Consider the following 26,920-nt stretch of genomic DNA (forward strand, 5'->3'; position numbering starts at 1 on the left):
ACACACACACACACACACACACACACACAAGTGAGCCCACTCCCACTAGTATTTGTAAATATTAAGCCGCAAAACGACTATTTAAATATGAATTCTTTGTGTCTGTGTTAATGAATGGCACAGATGTGCGGTTTTGTTTACCACTTGTACTGAAGCGCACGTGACGCTCGCGGTGATTTTAGCGTCTGCCGTCTCAGCAATGAGGACATAAATACATGAACAACATCTCCAGAACTGCTCTGGTCATGAGCATTTGACCGTTTCATTTGTAAATGATTATTTTATGCCTTAAAAATGTAAATACACAACAAAGAATTTCTTAGCGAAAAATCATAAGGCTATTGTAAGAATAAATGAAACTTGTTTTTATGCTTTCAAATAATTAGACATGCTAAAACTGAATTTGGTAACAAACATAAGGTGTGAAAAAATAAAACCGTTCAAAGGCCCCTTAACATGTAATTTGTGTTAAAAGTCAAACGATACCCAACACTAGTGATTTTATACGTTCATGACTGGTGTTTGATTTGAAAAGCCGTAAACCTAGAGCAGCGTTCCTCAATAAGTTCCTCCACATCCGGCCCGCAAGAGAAAAATGTTTGGCTAATTTCAAATAATGTGCCATGAAAATTCAAACGCAGCATCAGAAAGCGACATTAACTTACATCGTGTCTACACCGGACGCGAGCGGCGCGGCACAACAAAATACAATATTTATTATAATCAGTGATGTTGTCTACACTAGATGCGGCGCGACAAATCCCCGACAGAAAACTGCTGACTCGTTCTATTTATGACGTGCTGACACAAAGTTCAAATGATTTGCAATGCTTTGTTGCGTCCAGTGTAGATATGCGATGTACAGTGGTGTGAAAAAGTGTTGGCCCCCTTCCTGATTTCTTATTTTTTTTGCATGTTTGTCACACAACTGCATGTTGTGTTTACTTGTGTTATCTTTGACTAATATTTAAATTTGTTTGATGATCTGAAACATTAAAGTGTGACAAACATGCAAAAAAATAAGAAATCAGGAAGGGGGCCAACACTTTTTCACACCACTGTAAGCAAAAACATGGCAAGTGTGACGTAAAGAAAAGTGGACACGGAAAATAGATGATTCAAATGTGAATAGACTGAACATTTTTGAGTGAGTGACTGATACCATCTTTGTTATGGATGTTGGTTCGCAGTGAGTTCACAGTTTTAACGTAAGTTTGCTTTAGCCTAATTAATTTTCAAGATCTGAGGTAAAATATCTATTGTTGCTTTCACTATGGTTATAAAGATCACGCAAAATAATATTCAGACTCACATTAGACACTTTTAACATTGAATAAAGCACATAATCATTACCTGAGATTATCACTGTCATATTTTGTATGTTGTTCCTACCGCGACGTGCAGAAAATAAAAAAAACTTTTCTAAAATAGATGTCCATGTCGCTTATTGTCACGTGTCGCTGTCGCGGGTGGTTAGGACAAAAACTACATGGAAAAGATACTTTTTATCGCGGCTGGTTGTGACACACGGTGTTACAGTTTGATCCCCCAAAAAAATCTAAGTATAAAAATATGAATGCTGACAGATCTAATAATTGAATCTGCAATTAGGGAAAGTGGAGAGAAGAGATCCAGTCTGGAGATGAGCAGGAACAGTTGATTTGCATGGCAGACATGGAGATCCAGATTTTTTGTTTGTTCATTTGTTTTTAATATTCAACAGGCAAAGTTCTTCTGTATCTAAATGCAAAAATGTTTATAATTGTTTGAATAAAACTACTGGGGGAAAAAATCTGAATATTTATCTTGTGACCATCTTTTGTTTATTTGAACAAAAGCAACAATAATATAATAATTGTAATAATAATAATATATAATATATATATATAGGTCAGTGGCCCTTGGCTTGGTATTGTTGGCAGAATTTGGCCCTCGGCGAAAACTAATTGAGGAACCCTGACCTAGGGGAAACATCTCGATTTGTCGCAAGACACAGGAGAACCAATAACTTGAATATCTTTGAGATGCCATATTTGAATGGCCACAAGTGATAATCTTGAAATCGAATGAATGTTTTTTGTGAATTTTTCACACATAACTACTCAAATTTTGTGTCTGTTCTATTATGATATCTCACAAAGATATCATGGATTAAAAAGACTTGAAATAAAGCATAAAAGTCAATATGGACTACATTTATGGGGCTCTTTTATCATTTCTGGAGCAAAATGCCATAACAAAGTCACGTTAATTCACGTTATATCCATAGAAAAGAAATGAAAAGAAAACGTCATGATAGCTATAATTCAGGTTAACAATACTATTGTGATATCTATTGGAAATTAAGAAAAAAAGGCATGATAAATAAGCCCAATGCTATGATTCATGTTAACAGTAATATTATTACAATATCTATAGAAACTTTGAAAGAAAAATGTCATGATAACAAAATCCAATGCTATGATTCACATTAACAATATCATAATGACAATATCTATAGAACTTTTAAGAAAAATGCCGTGATAAGTGAATCACGTGATAAGTGAAGTCTAATGTATTAAATGACGTTAACAATATTATCACGATATATATATAGAAATTTCGAAAAGAAAAAACACCATGATAACAAAATCCAACGCTATGATTCACGTTAATAATATTATTACAATATCTATAGAAATTTTGAAATAAAAATGGCATGATAACAAAATCTGATGTTATGATTCACCTTAACAATATCATAACAATATCTATAGAAATTTTGAGAAGAAAAAGCCATGATAACTAAGTCTAATGCTCTCAATGACGTTAATAATATTATCGCAATATCTATAGGAATTTTGAAAAGGAAAAATGGCATGATAAAATCAAACGCTATGATTCACGTTAACAAATATTATTGCAATATCTAAAAATTTTGAAAAGAAAAATGACATGATAACCAAATCCAATGCTATGATTCATGTTAACAGTGGTATCGCAATGTCTATAGAAATTTAGAAAATAAAAATACCACAGTTGTCGCTATATTGCAACATCCCTACTTCAGAGTCTCTCTTTTTTTGTTTCACAAAAGAAAGTCATATTTTCTTTTGTAGCTACATGAGGGTGAATAAATGATGATAGAAACAATATTTTTGAGTAAACACCTTCTTTAAATGTTTACATTTGCATAATATTGTAAAATTAGTTTACAAATACTGATTGCAACTTGGACGTCTCTTAGCACCTCAAATAAGGATGTCTGCTTTTTCAAGCTGTTGTTGTACTTTGTAGCTAAGAGGAAATGATTAAGACAGGGTTTTATTGGTTCTCCGACAGCCAGTTATTGAGAAAATGTGTTTTTCTTTGGCCTTGGGAATGGAAACTTCCTTTGAGGTCTTTTGTTGAAGTTGTAGACAAGAGGCCACACCTTAGCAGTTTGTATCTGCTTGCATAGTTGAATCTGAGAAGTTGACTATGGTCCAGAATAGTACAGTAGTTGCTCTCGGCTACTGCTTCACGCTTGTTATTTATATGAGGCCAATACACATAAATCATAACAGATCAGCAGATTTACTGACCATTTCCGCTTTGGATCTAATACCATTTTTTTCCATTAGACATCAGCTACTGACTTTAGATTAATGTGTTTTCTTTTGGGGTCAGATGCGATTCGAGTGCTTGTAGCGTGAGCAGACAGCAGTTCAGTTGTGAGGCCCTGGGCTCCCCCACCGTCTGTGTGTAAAAAAGGCCACAGTGATTCACTTCTGTGCTCCTCTGTACATTGATAAGAAGGCTATTTTGTGTAGTTCACTAAGAAAAAAGACTTTGTTTCACTTTGTTTTATCTCCTCCATTTCTGTAGACTTGATTTTGTTTGAAATAAATATTTTGGTTATACTTTAGTATAGGGACCAATTCTTACTATTAACTAGTTGCTTAATAGCATGCCTATTATTAACATATTGGCTGTTTATTAGTACTTCTAAAGCACATATTCTGCATGACCATATTCTACATCCCTAATTCTATACCTAAACTTAACAACTACCTTACTAACTACTAATACGCAGCAAATTAGGAGTTTATTGAGGCAAAAGTCGTAGTTCATGGTTTGTTAATAGCGAGAATTGGACCTTAAAAAAAGTGTGACCAATATTTTTTTCTAGGCATTTTCTCAATGTTTTTAAATTAGGAAGATGCTTTATGAACATATCACAAATCCGAGGTTTAAAAGTTGCGGTAAATTAAGGTAAGGTTTGCTGCTGCAAATCCTTTAAATTTGAAGGTATTCAGAACAGAGCAACATAAAAATCAGAAAAAGCAGCTATACAATTATAGGACAAAGTTTTACATATATGCCATTATAATTACTGTTTTATTTTTTAACTGTACGGAATTATAAAATAAAACGCAAATTATAATCGGGCCTTCCATCAATTATAGTGATGAAAAAATGACTCGCCATCACCTATTTTTCTATTTTTTTATTTTTTATTATCTGTGTTTTTTGTTCTGTCACTTTCATTTTTTAACACTGTGGAATTATAAAATAAAACACAAATTATAACGTGTCCTTCCATCAATTATAGTGATGAAAAAATGACTAGCCATCTCCTAATTGGATGTGCCTTTAGAGAGAAATGCACGGGTTACATAATGAAAGAGTTTATTTTATTAGGAGTCTATTTTCGATTTACAAAATGGAACCTCAAGGTTGATCTAGGAAAATGTGTGCAAATGTATAGGGCCCCATTCCTATATTTTGCCTGGGGCCCCCAATTCACTAAATCCGCCCCTGACCATAATAATACAGGTGGCACAGTAGAAAACAACATAATGAATCAGAGTTCATCGTAATTAGCCTGTCTATAAATCATAGCTGATGCTTATATAGTGCACAGGGTCACATGACAGACAAAACACCATCAGATCCTAACATAGACACTAGGGTTAGGCCGATAGACGATGGCTGATAGACATCACGATGTTGAGCCGGCATCGTGATCCCGCCCCCCATACCCCTCGCAATCTGCCGCATCCCAATACAGTGTTTGGAAAGAAAATTATGTGTAAATGGAACCCCTAAAGGGAATAAATACGAGATGGGAGGAAAATATATATTTCAATATTTTCTTTCACAGTTATATCGTTGGGTAATTATACTACATATATATTTCGGGCATCAGGGAGCCGCTATTATACCTGGCATTGAATCTGGTGGTAAGTGAAATTTTATGTACTGTAATGTAACAGGCAACCGTTATACCTTGTCTACACCGGACGCGACAGTTGTCGTGTCGCGCCGCGCCGTATCAGCTAAAGTCTGTCTACACTGGACACGACAAAGCGACCGTTGAAAATCATTTGAAATTTGTGTCAGCACGTCATAAATAGGACGCGGCAGCTGTTTACTGTCGGGTGTCGTGTCGCGCCGCATCCAGTGTAGACAGCATCACTGATTATAATGAGTTCTATACACTGATCTATATATAATAAATCTCTATTATAGATCAGTGGTTCTATAGTATTTTGTCGCGCCGTGCCGCTCGCGTCCAGTGTAGAAACGGTGCTAGGAAAAATCATTTGAAATTTGTGTCAGCACGTCATAAATAGGACGCGGCAGCTGTTTACTGTCGGGTGTCGTGTCGCGCCGCATCCAGTGTAGACAGCATCACTGATTATAATGAGTTCTATACACTGATCTATATATAATGAATCTCTATTATAGATCAGTGGTTCTATAGTATGTTGTCGCACCGCGCCGCTCGCGTCCGGTGTAGACACGGTGTTAGGAATAGTTATTTGTTTTCCGTGCCTTATAAGGATTGATGCTTCGGGCACACCCCCTAACTCCAATGCCAACCCCCGCGCCGCCGATGTCATCGTCCATCGCGATGTTTCACTGTAGACATCGTCCGATGCCAATTTTGTTGACATCGCCCAACCCTAATATACACTAAAATAATGCAAACATATTAACTAAATAACAGAATTTGAATTTATTGAAATTACTAAACAATCAATGTCATATATAAACAAAATCAACATAAGAAAACTTACAAGCATACACAAGTTAATTTAAGATAAGAAAATAAAAATGACCTAAAGCAATAGCAAAAAAGGGAAAATGTAACAAAATGTACATTACTGATAGCAAAAATGAGAAGAAACAACATTATTTATATAAAACGTGTTATGCAGGGATTTTTGGGAATTGCCGTTTTCATATTTCATATTTATTTGTAAAACCCATAGATTTGACAATAATGAACAGTAAAATTGCATGTATTGTTTAACGATGTTAAAACGTACAATTTTTCACCTTATATGATAAGGTAACTTTAAAAAAAAAAAATTACTGTATAAATTGGCATATGTAAGTAGCCCTTTTGCGATGAGGAATAGAAGTAGATTATGCACTGCACAATGGATTTGACGTGAGTGCATCACACAAACGATAATTTACGACTCTTTCTACCCCCTATCCAATGCAAATTGACGATTGTGCAAAGTTTAAAGTAGTTTTTAAACACAAAAAATGAATCCTCTGTGATCGCCCCCTGAAAAACACATCTGATCAATGTGCTGGATCTGACCTTAAATCAGTGTAATTACATAGGCATCTTTAAACCCGACCAGTCATTCACACAACCCACTGATGAAAGCATATAGTTTTGCACATTCTACTTGTGACTGAGGAAAAGTACAGTATGTGTAAAACAAATCAGCAAGTGAGCTTTACAACATCAATGAGACATTCACAAATATTTTCCCAGATGATGGAGAGTATTCGAGAGAAGATTGTTGGAAAAACTGCATGTCTGCATGATTATTGGCTCAATTCATTTGCCAAACACTACAGGCTCTTAAACCAAATCAGCCTGCATCACCACATGAGAGCCACTCCCTTGTCTATATCCAGTCCAAGTCAACAACTTTCCCATTCCCCTGTTTGACAATCCATCAATAAAAAATATTCGGACATGCTGAATTTGGTGCAAACAAGAATCGGATCCTATAATAACTGATTTGTGAGTTATTAAAAAGACAGCTGATTGAAGTCTATGAATAGCCCTGCTGTCACGCAGTGTGGGAAAGCACCCATCGCTTCTGTTGGGATCGGAGAGTGTAGGCGGATTGTTCTGGAACCCAGAGCATTGATTTAAGAAGTTGGGTCTTAACAGGGCGTCACATTTGTTTAGTCTGGCCCTCTCCAACCTTATTACCATGAACTTGCATTAAAACGCATGCTCATTAGTCTGCGTTTCTTTCAGACATCAGAATGAGTTGTGCCTGCTGATAGTGCTGTTTATTTGCACACGGTTTTAAGGCCTGAGTCACTATAGTAATTATGCAAATAAGGTAACAGCACAGACGTGCCCACAAAATCTGTTGAATGCAATTCACACGGTGCAGTTCCTCAACTTGTTGGTTGAGGATACAGCACACTACCGCTATCTGGTGTATTTTACTTGCACTTGTTTCTTTAAAATGTGCTCATTTACACACATATCTGGATACATGTAAGTGTTTATTTTACAAAAATGTCTGTATTATTTTGTTTCTTATGCAGCTACTTGCCAATAAAAAAAGCGTGCAGCACATACCTATATCACCTAAACTTTGCTCTCAGCAGCGTGGGAGGCATTTGGATGTTCGCTAACAATATATCGCTGCTTTTGTGTTTTGAGCATCTTTTTCCCCCTAAGCGAAACTTTGCTGTATATGGGGTCTTTACAGTAATTAGGGGTCAAGCACCAAAGATGCTTATGCACCCATTGTATCCGTTAGTCATTCTTCTTCTTCTTCCTCTTCCTCCGATCTGGAAGTCTATGGCAGCCCATAGATCTGCTTGTGGGAAAGTCATGAAATTTGGCACACAGATAGAGGACAGTCTAAATATTAACCATAGGAAAAAACTCTCTAGCGCCACCAATAGGCCAAATTTGCTCTCATATTTCTGCTAAAATGTTTTGAACTGTAGGTCTAAAAGCAAAATTAGGTTTTAAATTTCTACAGGTCAAGATTTTTCGCAATTTTGAATTTTGAATACTTTTCCGAATTCTTCCAAGACGTTTTGTCCAATTTTCACCAAAATTGGCAAAAAGTTATCAAAAGCTTTTTGATAAACCAAACCATTTTCGTAAAGCACGTGAAGGAATTTGACGAAGTTTGTGCAAAAATGGACATGAGGCCATATCTCCACATAACGACTAGACTACAAATACCAAATCTAACGATAGGCCTACTTAATTTTCATGTCATTTTCAAGGTCATTTTCACTACAGTCCTACAAAATAGCAGCGGTTGTGTTAGTATGAAATGACAGAGCGAGTCCGAGATGTGATGAATAGACACATTTAAAGGGTTATTTTAGCCAAAACTGAAATTTGTCAACATTTACTCACCCACATGTCATTCCATGATCCAAATTTTTGTTCATCTTTGAAACACAGATGGAGATTTGTAATGAAATCTGAAATATTTCAGTCCTTCCATTTTACCAAAACTTTGATACTTCAAAAAGTTCATAAAAACATTAAAAAAAACGTAATCCACATGCAAGTCTTTGATCAATGCACATACATAGAGCATGTTATACATGGTAAACACGGAAGCTCAACCGCACTTGCTTGATGTGAGCAAAAAACGTATTTTCTTCGCATCAAACAAGCAACTTCTGTTTACCATAGTTTATGTGCTCTACAGTAAGTACACTGATCAATGTTTAAATGTGAATAAAAGCCTATATATTAAATCTGTTCATCGCGTAATCAGTAGTGTCTCTTCAGAAGACCGATTAAACCATTCGATTTATATAGATGTTTTTATAAACCTTTTAAAGCGTCAAAGGTTTGGTGAAATATAGGCTTTCAGTGGAGGTGCAGAAATTTTTCTGGGTTCATTAAAAATATCTTAATTTGTGTTTTGAAGATGAACTAAAGTCTTACAGGTGTGGAACAGAATTATAACAGAATTTCCATTTTTGGCTAAACTATCTCTTTAAATTAGCGCCAGTTTGAGTTACACTGAATGAGCGTCTGGTATACTTGGACGACGGTGAATATTATGAAATCTGATTGCAGAATGCCATGATTCACCAATAAGAATGAAGTTTACTAGAGAGTTGTGTAAGTTAAACGGTTATAACACTATTTTCATTTGACGACTTATTTGATGATTATTCCATGCTCTGTCTGAATACTGGATTCTGATTGGCTGGCAGGTATGCAGTAAAACCGTTTAATGCACAGGTAGTTCCAAGTCAGTTTAATCACCGTTCCATATTAATGCGCTGCTTTAATTGATGCACACAAACCTACACGCATCATTCGCGCACACACACAGAGAGAGAGAGAGGTCAGAGATCGCTGATTGCGCTGCACTGCTAGAGCTAACGAGCCGTAACTGACGAAAATAACTGTCATTTTTACCCATTCGGTCAAATATTGTGCTGCAAAGAGCAATACTAGTTTTAACTTGTCTATAACTTGGCAAATGACCATGGAATAAGCGGGATAATCAACGGCTAGCCGTGCATTAAAGGATTTTAAATGCACTTCGCGGAGGCAACCGATCGAAAACCGGTTCTTTGCCTCCACGTCGTGCATTTAAAATCCTTTAATGCACAGCTAGCCGTTGATGATCCCTTACGTAGAGAATATACGCAAAAAAAAAATTTAATTACATTTTAAAATAGTAAACAAAATTCAACTTGTTTTTCTGTGAAAAGAACAATATCAGTTTTTATTTAAATGCTCTCAGTGCAGTGCTATTTCACTGTAGTTAGCACCTGGTTAAGCAGGATTGCATGTGTTTATTAAATAAAGCGTGCTTTTGTGGTGAAATTCTGTGTGAAAAGTGGCACTGTTTAGTAAAGTAGCCCTTTTTATCTGTTGATCTGTTGGTGTTTAACCCGATCTGGAGCTGTGAAGTGGTTGACTGTTGTTTCCAGATTTTTTAGGTTTTTTGAGGATGTTGTTTTTTCAGAGGAGGGGCCTTCCAGGCATCCAGTTCACTGACATGCCGTGCCAACCTTTTCAGGTTTCTCCCGCACTCGACTTTCCACAGGAAATGTTTTGAGGAAGTGAGAGTTGCTGATGTGACAGTTGTGAATGGTATTGTCAGATTACAGCATGGTGCTTCAACGTTGCACAACAAAGAATCATGAGAAAGACTCTCAGGCCGTGACCTCAGAGGGCCCTGACTGTTTCTGGTTGTGGCACAGCAGGCGAACAAAAACACGCAGGTGTGTTTACATAGCAGTTGGAAGAAGACCCGGATGAGTGTTGTCAATAGTATCATTGGTAACTTCCTCAGGTGTCTGACCTAAAAAGTGTTTCCATTGTTTCTCGGGCTTATCATCTGCTCTGCACTCAATCCTTAAACCACAATAATGACCCAATGGCTCCAAGTTTTCAAGTGATTCACAGTGGAGGAGTGAGTTATGGCGATTGGGAAATGGAGCAATATGCAGAAACAGCTATAGTCCAAAATTCCCAGTGGTGGGTGAAATGAGAAATTAATATTTATTTCTGTTTATGAAACTGTATTAAATATTTAATAAAAAATATTATGTAGCACAATAGGGCTGCACAATTAATCAAATTTCTAATCGCAATTACAATTATGTATTCGTAATCAAAGTCCACTTATGTTATTCTGCACGCTTAAGATATGTTTTTTTCTTTCTACATGTTATCTTAAGGGTTTTTCCATAGTTTTAGTTTTAGTATAACATTATAATACCATTCATATCTTTACTTTTTTTAAAATAATTTAACGAAGAAACCTATCCGATGTATATTTGACATTTGAGGCTTAATACTATAGAAAAGCACTAAAAGTTTTTCAGTTAGTAATAACTGTTTCTTGAGCAGCAAATCAGAATATTAGAATGATTTCTGAAGGATCATGGGATACAAGAGGAAAATGTAGTAAATTACTTTTTAAAATACATGCACAGTCTTACAGATTTTATTATTTGATCTAATAAATGTAGCACTGGTGAGTGTAAAGAGTCTTTTTTTAAAAACATTAAAAAATGTTCATTCTTAAATGTTAATAATGCTAATTTATCTAAATAAATGACAAGTTCATAAGCAATATATAATTGAGTGCATATGGATATTTCTATAGTAATATGTGTAACTTTTTTTAACAACCAACAAATGTGGAATATTTTACCAAAACAAAAATATGATGAGCAATATAAAATTGTTTCTTCAGATTTTTGTCACTTCTGTTACAATTATATTACAAATTTTTTTTTTTTATAAAAAAAAACTTCAAATTAATGACATTGTTATAAGGAATTTATGTATGGTTATTGTGAATAACAATATTATGCATCCTAGATATATCCATATGCAGTTTTCCGCATATGTTGTTTTTAGTAAAAGTTTGTTTTTGTTTGTCGTTTTAATTTTAATCAAGTAATTTTAAGAGAGATTAGGGTGATCATTGTTACAATTAATTTTTAAAACATCATCTAATAAAAGTTATAATAAAGTGACTAACTAATTGTCCAATTAATTATTTAAAAAAAGTATTTTATTGATTTTTTTTATTTATATACCAAACAGATTTCCGACCTCAACATTTGTGCCAAATTAGAGTAAAAACTCAGTGTATCATTCGATCGCTGTCATATCATACCCTGCCATTCCCAGCTGATGCAAAGTATAGAATTTATATCTACACAGAAGAATGAGGTATGAGTTGTGTCGAGCTATTCATTAGTCTGTTTGATGAAAAAAGATGAAATGTAGTTGCAATGAATGCGTTAAGAATCCATACAACAGCAGCAGTGGGGGACTATTATTCTGCTGCGTGATACTGCAGAAGAACTGATGACGGCACGGTTTGATCTTCGGCTGACCAATCAGCAGAAAGGGGCGTTTAATTCCCGCCCACGTGTAGAAATCAAATATTCAAGCTGTTTATTCATTTTTCTACCCCTGAACGAAAAACTAAAATTTAAGCTGAATTATCGTTTTTTGGAAAAAAACGAAAAAGGAGCCGTTTTCTCATTTTTCTACTTTCAATATTAAATAAAAAAACTAATGATCGAATGATACACGGATTGTCGAACCCTGACTATTTGTTAGTTTGTTTGTTTGTTTTGTCCTTTAGTATCTACCGAGGAGGACTCTGGTTTTGTGACCGCGGCGCTGGGAAACACATGGAGTCACTGTGTTAACACGCGCCTCATCGTCCAGTACGAGGACACAGAACGGAGACAGGTAAACACTTTCTTACTCCTTTGTGTGAATTAGCAAAACTTTGTTTAAATATCCGAAAAGCAAACTTGATATGACTTAACGAACAAATGCAAAACCAACCGAAAAACACCTAACCAGGTGACAAAAATCTTAAAGGGATAGTTCACCCAAAAATGAAAATTCTGTCATTACAGTATCTTCGATATGTCCCACCTAAACTTCCTGCTTCCAGGAAACTTCCTGCTTCCAGGGAATAAAACTGCTCTCATCAGACAAGCTTAAAAAGAAAGAAAATTGCTTACTCCACCAGCCCTCTCATTTTTAGGCCTACCCTACTTGCTTTCATCCTGTCAAATGATGGCATACCTCATTGCCTTTACACTTTTAGAGCCCTGAGGACTTTGTTTTTCTCTTTTCCGACTGAGCTCCCACCTAAAGAAAAGCGCACTGATAGAGAGGCAGTGGTCCAAAACTGCTGGTACACAAGGAAGGCTATGGTGCCTGGCTCTTTTGTGCGGTTCAGTAGCTCTGGCAAGGCCACTTCAGTGAAAAAAACCCCTCAGAAACTCCCTGCTTTTCAGCCATTTACTGAGGAATTTATCCATTAGAGGTAAAGTCATGCGACTTCCTTACGTGAAAGATGTGTGTTTGGGAGAACTGGGCTGGTTTGGGTGACCAGAAAGCTTTGTGTTTGTGTGTCACGGTGCATCAGTAAGGAACTGCATTCACACAAAGCAACTGGCAGCAGGTTTTTAAAAACTAACTCATTCTTAACCACAGGTAACCGGATATCCCTGCAAATGCGCCGGTTTATTATACAAATAAGCCTAGAGCGAGGCTTGCTGTCTGTGGATGGTTCACTTGAGACAGAAAAGCGTTTCATGAAGTCCCAAGGAATACCGCAGTCATATTAAACAGAAGTCACAAAAGCTTCGTTTGTTTACTTATGTTTGGGAGTCTGAATCATTTCCGACGTGTGTTTACGCAACAGTTAGCAGACAGTTGCGTCCTTCATCTCACTCCCGTTTCCTCTTTTGAGTTTTGATGAGTAAGTTTTTTACTAAGGTGTCTCATTTTGAACATGCCACACCCCAGTGCAGGGTTTCGATATTAGAGGCTGATGGCAAAAAGAGTTATGTAGATTCGCAAGGATCTCTAATAGGCAGTGACGCAGGTTGCCGGCAGCCTCTGCTGAGTCTGGTAACTCAATGCTGCTGCTTTCTTACAGGCTGTTTTCCAGGATCCTTTGATTGCTTTTATGCCCATTGACGTAGCAGCCACATAAATGCCTTTATTTGTTGCCTGAGGGGAAAGAGTACAGTCATGTGAAAAATTGAAATCCAAGTAGTATTATTAGGGTTGTTAATTTAGTCTACTAAATAATATTAATGATATATATTATAATATATTATAAATATTATATTATATTAAATATTATTGTATTATATGATATATTATTATAAAGTATTATTATTGTTGTTGTTGTCGTTGTTATTGTTATTATTATTTTAGATAAGTAAATAAAATAAGCTGGCGGAAAACAAGTGTCTCCTGACTTATACATACATTTTGTGGTTATTTATTTAAAAATAAAAATGTAAACGGTTGTCTCATTTATTTATTTAATTATTTATTTAAAATATAAAAATGAAATCAAAATAAAGAATACATTATCTTTTAAAGCCCTTTTTAAATATATTCATTTGGGCTCTTTGTGTGTTTGTATGCTACTGTTCAACTTTTAGGTCGTTTTTTTTTTTTTTTATTCATTCATTTATAGTTATTCAGTAGGGGTTGCCTTAAATTAATCAGTAAAGACTTACATTTTTACCAAAAATATTTTAAATAAATGTTGTTGTTTTTTTACTTTTATTCATAAAAAATAAAAAAATCACAGTTTCCTCAAAAATATTAATGGAATGAAAACGTTTCTTGAGCAGCAAATCAGCATTAGAATGATTTATGAAAGATCATGTGACACTGAAGACTGGAGCAATGATGCCAAAAATTCTGCTTTACATCACAGGAATATATTCCGTTCTAAAAATTCAAAACTTTCAAAAGTATCATATTAGCCAAAATTGAGCTTTGCCATCACAAAAACTAATTTCATTTTAAAATATATTAATATATTATTATTCATCTTTTAAATAAATAAATAAATAAATATATGTATTTATTTATTTATTTATTATTATTATTTATTTTTTTGTAATAATATTTCACAATATCAAATTTTTACTAAATGCAGTATGAATATTCATACAAATATTATTATATGAATATATTATAATACTGAGTCCATTGTGTGCCTTAATTATTAGTTATTAAACTTTGGCCTTATATTGATATCATGGCCTTGAAGTGACGCTGAGCCCTTCCCTTACTCATTCTGAATCTCTTCTTGTTTCTTGTTTTAGATTGTCATAGCCAAATCACCTGTGGCCCCTTTTGCCATGCTGAGCTACACCGTTCAGAAGGAGGGCATCCGTCTTGAGGGTGAGTGTGCTAGATAGACAGCATACTGACACAACTGCACCTCATGAACTCATGCCCATGTAATCTCCTGAAATAATCACAGTATGTCATGCTAAAACATGACACCGATGTAAGGCAGGTAAGTACAAATCTAAGTACCAGTGGAAATGAAAATGATTCTTAAAGAAGTAATCATGATTTCACACAGGAACTGTATAGGCGGCATTAATTCGGTATATTGAAATGTTTAAGGGATTTTTTTTGTTGATATATATATATATACTGTATATATAAAATATCTTTTGAGGTTAAGTTTTGTTTTAGTCATGCAAGATTTCAGTTGTTGCAGCCTAATCTAGATTTTAGTAACTGAAAGTCACAACTCAAATTTTTTTACTGAGTGTCAGTAATCTGAATCATAAAAAAATACCACGGTTGGTTTGAAAAATGCTAATAAGACAAATACACTCATTTGTGTGTGTGGTTTGTGTTGTTAAACCTTCTGGGTCAGAACTTCTGCCCACTGCATTTTAACGTTCAGGACCTCTGGCTGTCCTGTCAGGACCATTTGAATTCATCTGTGGGCTTCACAGCTTACCTCGCGGCGGTTTGTGTGGTTTCCCAACACCACAAAACTTTAATGGGAAACAGGATATCAGAGGAAAAACATAGTGGGAATGTTTTGGCTCTTCGGCAGAGGTTTATGGTGGTGTATGTGTGGTGGATTTTTAACAGCACTTGGAAGAGGATTCAAAAGTAATTCACCTTGATGTACCCGAGTTCATTTTGGGGTTTGGAATTGAAGTCGTTTGCTTATGCATTTTTACAGAAAGCTATGATTGATTTTAGTGGTATCAGTTCAGCATAATTTAATAACAAAGAATAATCAAACAGCTCACACTTCCTGTTAATGTCTGTGCCACAGCTGATATGAGCTCACATTCAGGAGCTTGTTCTTGTTTTTGTTGGGTTTTATTAGAGGAAGCAAGCACTAAATTAGCACATTTGGTGCTTTTGTTTAGAGAGCTGTTGTAGATTTTGTATGAGAAATGTGTAAAAAAAAAAAAAGTTTAAAGCTGCAACTAACAATTATTCTGATAATCTGTTAATTTTTGTAAATGTTTGTAATAATTTTGTTGATTAATTGGATATTCAACCTGAAATCAGCTAGCATTTGAAAAGTATGAGAAAAAAGTCAGAGAAAAAAATATATATCTCACCTCTGCGTGGGATAGTACAGGTGACGAGAACGTGCAAAATAAACTACAAACATGCAATGTCATAGTCATAGTTATGTCGTCAATTAAGTCATGAAGTTACCATAAAGGCGATTAAAGCTGCCTTAAAAATGTGCATGCAGGTAAGTATGTTATATATGAGTCACTTTTAAGAATGTGTTGCTGCGTCTCAATTCGCATACTATCCGTCCTAAATAGTATTCGAAAATAGAATTAGAATGTCCCAAATCATAGTACGTTTAAAAAAAGTATGCCAAAGATTCCCGGATGGTCTACTACTTCTGGTTAGAATTTGAAGTGCAAATCGATGCACACTCTAACGGCTAATATTGCCCACAACACATTACGCGGTGAACAAGGATTCGATTAGAACTACAAACACGCATAAAAAGTGTTAAAAAAAAAACTACAAACATGGCGGATATACGCGACTGACGGACAGGTAGAGAAAGAGATTTGAGTGATAAATAATCAATGTCTAACCCCATAACTGTCACCGTCCCACCTGTGGGACGCTTGGCACTCTTTTGTTTGTTGTCCTTTTTCTCTATCAAATCTTTTAGTAATCATCATGAATCATATATCATTTGAAAGCTTAGAAGCCCAAGATTCATCCTGTGAAAACAATTTTGAAATCGGACGTTGCGAAACCATGAAAATGGTACTTTAAAATCTTTTGGCGGTCTCCTCCCCCTTAGTGGGTGGAGTCAAGTGTCATATTACAAAATGCATTACGGTCTTTCAGAATCAAACCTTCTTATAATCTTGACAAAAAACATACCATTGGAAAGGTCTGAGTCTTTTTTGAGATAGAAGTAATACTGAGAGAAAGCTAGACATTTGTGACAGAAAAATGCATCAAAAAAATTCAATGGAGTTCGTATGGCACCCGGTGGCTGTTTGTGGTATAACGCCCTAAATAAAATCTCACAGGAACCTCAATTTTTTTCATATCAACTTCAAATTTGGAACATAACTTATTTAGACATAAGGCTTTAATTTTATACCAATTTTAGAGTAAAACCTGTTATGTAAAATATTTATTATATATAAAATAAAATTAATATAGTGCATTTTCTTTACAGTAAATTTAAACTACCATAACTTTTTGATACTTAAATTTTTTTTTTAATTCCACTTTTGCGATAATCTGCTGATTTTCTTCTTTAAAAAGAGACCAAACTTATGTCTGTATTCCAAAGTGTTCATAAATTACAACAATTTAAGTTTGGATAGTGCACCTGCATGCCTATTTAAAAAAAAAATGGGGGGTGACAGTTAAGGGGCTAACCTAAATTAATAAAATTAATTTAGTAAAACATAATTAACATTATAAAAATATTAATTTAATGTTATCCACATTATATTTCATCTGCAACAACACTGTGAACTTTTATATTGATACGTTTGGTCATTAACTTTTAAATGCATCATTATGCAAACACATGAGCAGAGTTCTCGGCATGATAGACCTGCGACTAGCAGATCAACGTACCTCTTAATTTCTCTCCAATACGGTAGGAAATCAAATGAAACGAAATGTGGATGATGTTAACTGTGACAAGACGATTGATAGGGCAATTTAAACAGTCACAGAATGCACGTAACTAAGCAACAGAGCGTCCGTTAAAGAAGCAGCTATGACGAAGTAGTATGTCCCAAAGCTTGCCTACTATTCTTCTACATACTCAAAAGTATGTACTTTTTCTTCACTAAAAGAGTACATACTTTTAGCGCATAGTATAAGTCCGTGTCACGTTCAGCAGCGGCGGCTCTTAAAGTAATAGCAGCCAAATAACCTAATAACCCAGCTGCTGTGATGTCTGTTAAGCAAAGAACAAAAGAAAAAAGAGGAAATCAATAACCTTTGTAGCTTTAAGGATTCAACTATTTTTATTTAGTGTTTGCTAACTTTATTCAATTTCTGTATATTTCCTACTTGGTGAAGGGAATGGGTAGCTAAATATGACATTTATTACAATTATTGTAATAATGTGAACATTTTTTTAAGTTCACTTAAACTAGATGCTATTTTTTAAGTCTAATAAATGTTCAAATTGATAGCTTTCAATTATAATGCAATGTTGAATGGCTATAGTCAATGGATAAATATTAGGGAAATGTTTTCAAAGAAGTCTCTTATGCTCACTAAGGCTGCATTTACTTGATCAAAATTACAGTTAAAACAACAATACTGTGAAATATTAATACAATTCAAATGTATTTTGCTTCTGTTTTGATATATTTTAAAATAGAATTTCTGTGATAGCAAAGTTAAATTTTCTTCAGTATCACATGATCCTTCATAATACATTTGTTTAACAGCTGTGCTGCATAATTTTGCAGAAACTTTGATACAGTATTTTTTTTCAGGATTCTGTCAAATATATTTAAAAAATCAATCAATCAATCAATCAATCGGTAATGTACCCCAGACATTTGGGGTATTATTTTAAATAAGTAAATGAAAAATCCTTTGTTATGCACTTTATAGGGTACAAATGTGCTTACATTAGCCAAACATCAATAATTACATATAATACATATAGTATATAGTACATATGACATGTGCAATAATTAACAAATATTATCCAATATTTTAAATGCTGAACCTTGATATTATGGCAGTACATTCACCTAAAGGAAGAATAATTACTTAAGAGATATATATGATATTATTCGTATTATTCTAGAATTTGCTTACTTATTCCGAACAAACATCTAACTTAATTATTTTTCCTTCAGTGTGTCCTGAATTGTCAGTTTCGGACAAGAATTTTGACTTTTGATGCATCGCTATGTCTAAGCAATTCTCTATTTCTGTATTTTGCTGACAGAGCTTCTCTATGAAGTGTTTGTGTGTCAGAGAGTGAGAGAGTCTTATGTGTGTCCAGTTCAATCCAGCTATTGAATAGTTTTGCTGTGGTCTGGCTCTCTGCATCAGTTGTGTTAATCAGTCTCTCTCTCTCTCTCTCTCTCAACAAGTGCATCTTTGATGTGTGGCGCGCAAGGCCTGCCAGCTTCAAATAAAGCCCCTGTATGAGAAAAGCCACTATTCACACACTTCTCTCTCAGCTCTTTACACGATGTCCTCAAGTCAATCACACACGCATACACTAATGCGTCCTGCCAATATTTAATCCCAACACATCTCTGTACTTCACTATAATCCAGAAATAATTATGGTTGGTTACTGGTGTATGGGTGATGCCAAAAATGCTAATGCAAATAAGTAAAATAATACAAACCTCAACTTCCTGCTATATATCTGAAACAAACACCTCTTCCTCCAGCTGTGACATATATGATGTGGATACATTAAGTATCTTATACTCACCAAGGATGCATTTATTTTATCAAAAAATACAGTAAAAAACAGTAATTGTTAAATATTTTTATAATTTAAAATATTGTTTTTTACTTTCTGTAACCGTGTTTTTTTTTCTTTCTTCAATTTTCAGCCTAGTCCAGTGCAGTCCAGTCTTCAGTGTCACATGATCATTCACAAATAATTCAAATTTTCTGATTTGGTCCTCAAGTAACGTTTCTTTTTATCCCAAATGAAAATGGGTGTGGTGCTTAATATTTTAGTGGAAACAATGATTTTTTCCCCGAGAATTATTTCATGAATACAAAGTTTAAAAAACAACAACATTTATTTAAAATAGAAACTTTTTATAACTATGTTAAAGTCTTTTCTGTCATTCTTGATCAATTTAATATGTGCTTGCTGAATAAAAGTATTATTATTTTTACTTTTTTTAATTATGTGAATTGCATTCTTGCATTCAAAACAGCTGGATGGAGTGGAACAATATTTTTAAAGTTATTTTTACTGTTTTCAACAGGACACAACTACTTAAAAACACAAGATGTCTCTCGTTTAGAAACGATGGAAAAACATGCACTTGGAATAAATATTTTGGCCCTTAACCTTTTAATGTTTACCATTACATACTGTACCGCACCAGTCAATGATGCCTCATCTCGATAAATGATCTCATTACTTTTAACTCATTCTGTATTGCTGTCATCCCTCCATGTTGCATAACTTCCTTTTCCATAAGTGTCATGAGACATTTTTACGTGATTTTAAAGGAAGTTGTGAGATGGTTAGTTAATCTCAGTGTTTAAAATTTCCAATAAGCCTAAAGTGAAAGTTCCTGGCAAGAAACAAAACCATAGGTCTTCTTACATCAGACTTTGTCAAAAAAATGTGAAGACGAACAATTTTCACCATCTGTCACATTTCCTATAGTTCCCATAGTGTTGAAATATTTGGAGTCAGTAAGTTGTTGTTTTTTTTCTTCAGAAATCATTCTGATATGTGTTTCAACATTTATTCCCACATATCAGAATGATTTCTAAAGGACACTTAAGACTGGAGTAATGATGCTAAAATTTCAGCTTTCGGATAAATTACATTTTAAAATATATTAAGATAGAAAACAGTTATTTTTAATTTGAATAATAATATACAATATTACCGTTCTTACTGTAGTTATTATTATTCAAATAAATGCAGTCTTGGTGAGCATAAAATAAAATTTTTGCATTAAAAGTATTAAAAATATTTCTGACCCCAAACCTTTGAACGCTTGTGTAATATTTTTCTTTATTGTTTCATGTTTTACTTGCGTTCATGGTGGCATAATAGAAATTTTAGATCCAAAAAGAGCATCGGTGCTCATTTGGAATTGTTTGGGTTCATTGCAAGGTGTAGACTGTGTGTAAATAAGTGACCTATAAGTCATAAGTGGTTTTGTGCAGTGTGAACCGTTTAGCTTTTAATGAAAGCATTTGTACAAGTCAATAACTGAAATATTAATAAATTGAGGAATACTTCTCAGCTTCTTTTTGATTTGCTAACTAAGCAAAGAATATGACATGCAGTTGATCCATACAAATAATTACATAATTATGTAAATTCTATTAATGAAAATATATTGATTGTAATGTTAGGATAAATAATCGATAATCGTGCAGTCCTAATGCAAGGCAGAATGGAGAGAAGAGAAAGGAACAAAAGAGATATTACCCTAGATCTCAAATGTCTGGGATTTCACTTATGGATACAGGATTGTTTAACAGCCTGCTGGGACTCACCATGGAGCACATATGGAACATGCTGTCACTGCAGAATAGAAGAGCTGGACGGCACTGTGTGTGCTTGTGTCTGCCTGTCTATCTGTCTGTCTGTCTCCATATGGTCGCCCTTTTCATCTCACCATGAGCGAGAAGTGACTCAAACCTGCTTTCATACGTTACAGTAAACGCCGTAGCGCCAGATGATAGGAGCATGCTGACATTAATCATGAATATGTCTCTCAGTCCTCTCAGTCTTATTCAGCACACGCTGATTCATTTAACTGAGCTTAGAGCTTCACGCCTAAATAAATATCAGGAGCATTCATTTAATAACTCAGCACATAATGAGCTCTAAAAACTCTCAAAACACCTATATCAACGTGTTAGTAAAGGTGTGTGCAAATGTATCACTATGAATAATGTAGGTCATAGTATAGTACTGTACACATCATATTTTTAAAAGTACAAAAGGTAAGAACAAACGTATGCCTCATATGTCTTATCAACTAATCACAAACAAGCCTTTTCATAATGGTAACAGATTAGTTGCTAATCACCTAAGATTTGCCAGTTGCCACTTTGAGAACAAAACTCTTGAGCTTTATTTATCTAACAAAGCCTAACTAGTCCAGGGTCTACCCTTAAGTCTAATGTTAAGTCTAAAACCTTTGTTTTAATGAGGTCAGTGGGAAGTGGGCTGAGAAAGATGCATGTGTGAAATAGTGCTAAAGATTTTAGAAAACCTAATTTATTTTTATTAGGAAATACTTTTTTTTTTGCAGTGTTGGATCAGTTACTACAGAGTCAAGAGTCAGATTCCTATGATATATTTGTCATTACTAAAAAAAAATGAGGTGAGGTATTTTATTACCATTTCCACTGTATGCATTTCTTAATTGTTATCCAGTCTGAGGGATTGTAAAACATATTTCTGTAATGGGACGCCTTTCGCTTCCTCGTTTGTTACTTGCGGTTTATCATGGTTTCCTTTTTATTAATGTTTTCAAATCAAGAACTAAGCATGCACATAAGAAGAATTCTACAAATGAATCCAATATATTTGAATTAAATGTTGTGCTTGCTTCCAGCTAAGGCCCAAGGCCAAGTCATTAAAGAATGACTTGAGTATTGGTTTAGTACTGTAATAGTTCTCTGGTAGAATTGTCATTTGGCAAAGAGGACGTATTGTGGTGTACCACTCATGTCTTGCCGGGAAACTTGAAAAAACATGTTTCTTTGCTAGTCATTTGAATATATGAGTACAACATTCTGTACAACATGATGATGAATGTCGTGCATCTTGCTGAAGTTGATCTTTTCTTGAAGTCCAGCTTGGTCTCATTCTTATCGAATTTAAATGATTGAACTTGTCACACCTGAATTCTTGGCAAAGGTAAATTCGCTTCAACTAAAGACGGAATGTCTAAAACAGATGGTATAGGCTACAAAGGAAGTTGTATGGACAAACTTTCTGTAGCCTATTTGGAAGAAACTCATGTGCAAATCTTATTGAGACATGCTAGGTTTCCTGTATGTTCATAGCCAGTGGCATAACCCGGTCAATCCATGAGATGGATATGAATGTAGCTTTTTATTGTGGCAGCACTACTGGGTATCATGTGGCAATCCACCACCACAGAGATTGACACTGGCACCCCTTATAAATTCATGTGGATTGTCTTTAAATGGCTAATTATTATTGGGAAGCACCTCCAGGACATTTAGAAATGGTTTCCATGGACTATTTCATGGACCATCAATACCTTCTCTTTGTGTTGAAGGCAATCATTTTCCTGTTCATTTGTAAATGAACAGCCAAGAGACATCTACTGAAATGGGCCGCTATATCACCTCCCTCAACCAGGAGCAGGTTTCCTTAGCATTAACTTTCCTCCGCTACAATTTTAAAATTGACTAGCCCCTTTCCTGAGCATGCAGTTAAGTCTGTTGCAAGGGTGTCCAGTCTTGTTCTTGGTGAGGCACTATCCTGCAGAGTTCCACTCCAATCCTAATTAAATTCTGAATTAGATCATCAAGGTCTTCCAGATTCCAGATCGAAAATTCCAAGCTTGTGTGTTGGGGCAGGTTGGAGCTAAACTCTCCGGGAGCAGGATTTGCAACCCCTAGTCTACTGGAACTGCATGTCTGCTCATGTGCATACACAATGGGTGAAGTGCCAAAGGTGGAGAAGAACGAAGAATGAAGTGTTACCCAAGAGCTCCTTTAACTGAACCAATCACTGAAAATTACTGCAACGCCTTCTAACTATGGTGTATGTATAGTGTACCTTGATGTTATCCCGGTCGGACAAGAGTAAGGACATCAAACACACTGATTCCTGCCAATGAGTCACATGTTTGCTGCTGCGTTCTAGCTGCTGAGAACTCTACTAGCTGATGAATCACCTACTCCATATCGTCTGAAGTACCAAGGAGCAAAAAACTTCATTCAAAATCTTCACATTTTCCACTATTGTGGTTGACAGAACATTGAAGTGCCCTGGACAGTCTTATCTCGTGGAAAGTGCCATGGTGACGTAAAGCATAGGAAGCAGTGAAGTGCACTGGGGTAGGTAGTTCAAGTGTTTTTTTGGTTTGTAGTGTAGCTTAGGAATCTGAATTGAGATGCATGCGAGATGCCCCAAATCTGCAGCACTGTTGCCTCATTGTTTTGCTACTCTGCTTGGCTTTGTTGCATCGCCAGTGGTCTCTGTTGCTTGGGTCACCAAAAATTGGCAACTGTCATTAAAAAATGAATGATGTCTGGCGATGTTGTTACCAACATCAGCTCATTCGAGTCTAATTCAAGAATGAAACCAGAAGAAAGTTCGGTTTGAGTCAAAACCAAAGCAAGAGGAGGACTGAGTATAAGTCAAGACTTTGTCCAAGACAAGACCGAGACATACAGTCAAACGCAAAGTCTTTCAAAGTATACTACATTTATTAGCATGCTCGAATGCAGGTGGTCGACATATGAGCTCTAGAAAGTTTCATCTTTTTCCAGTGTCTGCGCTATTGTCTCCAGAAGTTATGTTAAAAATTGAGTGGTGCGCATACAGTACACACGGTTAAAAATCAGGTGGTGCGCGTATAGAACGAGCGTACTATTCTGGTGACGAAATTTGCGTCACGCACACTGTATGCCACGGACCCTTGCGTATACTTTTGGGCTTAACCCGAGTGAGGCATCAAAGGCTGGAAGTCCTCACCTAGAGCCTCAGCAATACTTTGCACAGGTTTTAATGATGTGTGAAGACTTCTTCCAAACTACCCTGATTAAAAAATAAATAAGTAAATATCTTGAGGATCATGTCCTTGAGGTTTAGTATTTGAAGTAGTACTTGAATTCTATGCAGAAAATGAAGCTCCTTATACTCAAAGCGTGATTCAGGGTAGGTTTGCAGTGTGAGCCTGCGATAAACTGGGGTTGTCATGGGGTTAGTCATACACCCCTCTGTACCTAAGAGATGAGTGTTGGTGTATATGCACTTTAATGATTAACCTTTACACCAGTGTTAGTGAGGTCACAGACGGCAGCTTCTGGTCTCGGTCAGAACACAACAGCTGCTTGTAGGGATTAGCTGTCTATTTCTCCTTTTTAGATATCTCTCTCTCATTCTGTTTCTCACTATCTCAACACATGTCCCCATAATTTTGCCCAAAGTTTACTTTCGGATTGCCTCCTAATATACAGTATTGCTCAGTTAAAATTTTATGTGCACCTCTCAGCCCTCATTCTGTAAACATGAATTATACCCTCTCTGTACCAGATTCACAGCCCTTTGCTCTTGGTATGATGTTGCATTTGAATATTACACTCTGGCTGAACTCTTAGCGAATAGCTGATTCGAAACATCTAAACAGTGCTTGCCATTGTATAATTGTTTCTCTTGACCTATTGCTCACAGCAAATATTGTTTTTTAAGCTTTGTTCAACAGGAGCTAAGTGGTTTCATTGATGTACTTACAGCTTTGAATTGAATTAACTATTTAAAATCGTAATAAAGTTTATTATTATTATTAATTTATTCTGCTGTGTCTAAATAAATAAAAAAAAACACAAATGCTACATGTTTAGGCATCACAAAATTGTGTAGTGTAGTTTATTCTTGTGATGGCAAAGCTGAATTTTCTGCAGTCATCGGTGCTCCAGCTGCAGACTTGGCCTCGTTGAAAAACATTATGTTTCCTAAAAAGTTGAACTTAGCTGTACTGGCAGAGCTAAAACAATGGGACTTTATAATTGTCCTTAGCCCTGCCTATGCTCTATTAGGTTCTGTTGGAAAACTGTTATGTAATACATCTAAATGACAGTAGTGTTGGTCCAACCTCATTGGATTGTGGTTAGACTGACAGAACTTTCTTTCCGTAATGGGCAGGGAAAATCAGGTCTCGGATAATGCTGCTCCGGTTGCTACACTACAGCTTAAGACTGTGCCTTTAATGAGAGGGGTAACAGGCCTAGATGGCTGGAGGCAAAGGGTAGCTTTGGGAACGGCAATATCCTCTTGGAATTAAATTGCCAAGTTCAGCTTTGATCCTTTGGAGAGGAGATTTTATTTAGTCCAGCATTGGTTTTGCCCCCCACCCACCCTCTCTCTCTCAACTGCTCGTTTTTTATTCCCAGCAACTGGGTGGAGATCAGTGCAGTTGTTGAAGAGGGGAGTGTATAAGAATATATGAATAGGTGGCTCGAGAATGAGTAGGCTACTATATTTGTGGCCTCAGGGAGTGGTCAACCCCAATGATGTGCTGCTCTCTCTTCATTATCTCATTTTCCCTCTCTCTGTGTTAGGTGTAAACACACAGAATCATAGAGGGAGCTAGGGTGGGCCCGTCAAAATAGGGGTTGTCTTCTCTAGCTGACAGATCTGTGTGTGGTCTTCCAGGATTTGGGAAACAGACCTAACCAAAGAGGTCAGCAGCCATGACCATCAAGCTTGGCTCAACAAATCAAGCTTTGCCCAAGACACTCTGCAAGACTGTCTGCAGAAATTACTTATGCTTTCTATGCAGATCTTTTGAAATTGCTTAATGTGTAATTCTCTATGTTGTTACCTAAAATTAGATCATTCAGAACAATTGTATTGATTCTGGTAATTTCCATTATCAGGCCGAATGGGTGCTGTTTTAAAAAAATAAATAATGTTCTTACTCCCAACTAGCTTGGTCAGGACCCCTTGGAGTCACTTTTTAATGCTCAGGGTACCCCTTTAGTGACATTTTTCAACACACAGGGTACTCTGTTGGCTTTAAGTTGTTTGCCTTAGGTGTCAGATCAGGACTCATTTATTCTTTGCATGCATTTGTGAAAATAGAAAAGTTTTTACAGTATATACATTGATGCTTTCATAAATATTTTGGAGCACCTAACCCCACCCCACACAAATGTGACGAGTTGGGATTGAGAATGTGTTGTTTGTTGCTCTTCTGTACTGTTCCAGGATATTTATGGCTGTATTTTTTTATTTTCATTATGGAGCTTTAAAATCAGGATTAAAATGTATTTGATGTATTTGAGTCGCCACATCACTAAACCATTTCACCAAGCACTTTCACCAAAGGCTTTCCTGTACTGATTGTGGTTGGCTAACCCTGCTGAGAAATCTGAGCATGAAATGGTTTGTGTTTGCACTGTACTGAACGGCTTTCTAATGAAAATGGTACTGTTATTCATCAAGCTCAGAACTGTTTGGCCTGATAGTGAAAAAGCATTTTAGTTTATACTTAATTGTTGGTTAAAAATACATATTGTTCTAAATTTACTATGATCTTAATACAAATACACTAAGTATATTTATAATTAGCTTATTACCTTGTTTATACAAGTTTTCTTTCTTCCTTCATATTTTTATATTTATCAAACAATCTTCAGAAAGAAATATTACAACCACATTCTCAAAAATCTT

At 35.5% G+C, this 26,920-nt stretch overlaps 1 protein-coding gene across 5 annotated transcripts in view; it reads left to right on the top strand.

Moving 5' to 3' along the window:
• The window catches only part of LOC107729082 (DNA repair protein RAD51 homolog 2), a 44,829-nt gene that overhangs the window by 8,130 nt on the left and 9,779 nt on the right, over positions 1–26,920 (top strand). For all 5 annotated transcript variants that reach the window (XR_001638551.1, XR_001638550.1, XR_001638552.1 and 2 more), the window contains exons 8-9: positions 12,120–12,229; positions 14,629–14,707. Coding sequence is in view for 2 of the 5 variants with exons in the window: in XM_016539437.1 (XP_016394923.1) it covers positions 12,120–12,229; positions 14,629–14,707 (189 nt within the window). In the remaining 3 variants the exon portion in view is untranslated. The remainder of the gene's footprint in view (positions 1–12,119; positions 12,230–14,628; positions 14,708–26,920) is intronic.

The sequence above is a fragment of the Sinocyclocheilus rhinocerous genome, unplaced genomic scaffold (assembly GCF_001515625.1).
Source record: "Sinocyclocheilus rhinocerous isolate Xijiao unplaced genomic scaffold, SAMN03320098_v1.1 scaffold788, whole genome shotgun sequence".
Lineage (NCBI taxonomy): Eukaryota > Metazoa > Chordata > Actinopteri > Cypriniformes > Cyprinidae > Sinocyclocheilus > Sinocyclocheilus rhinocerous.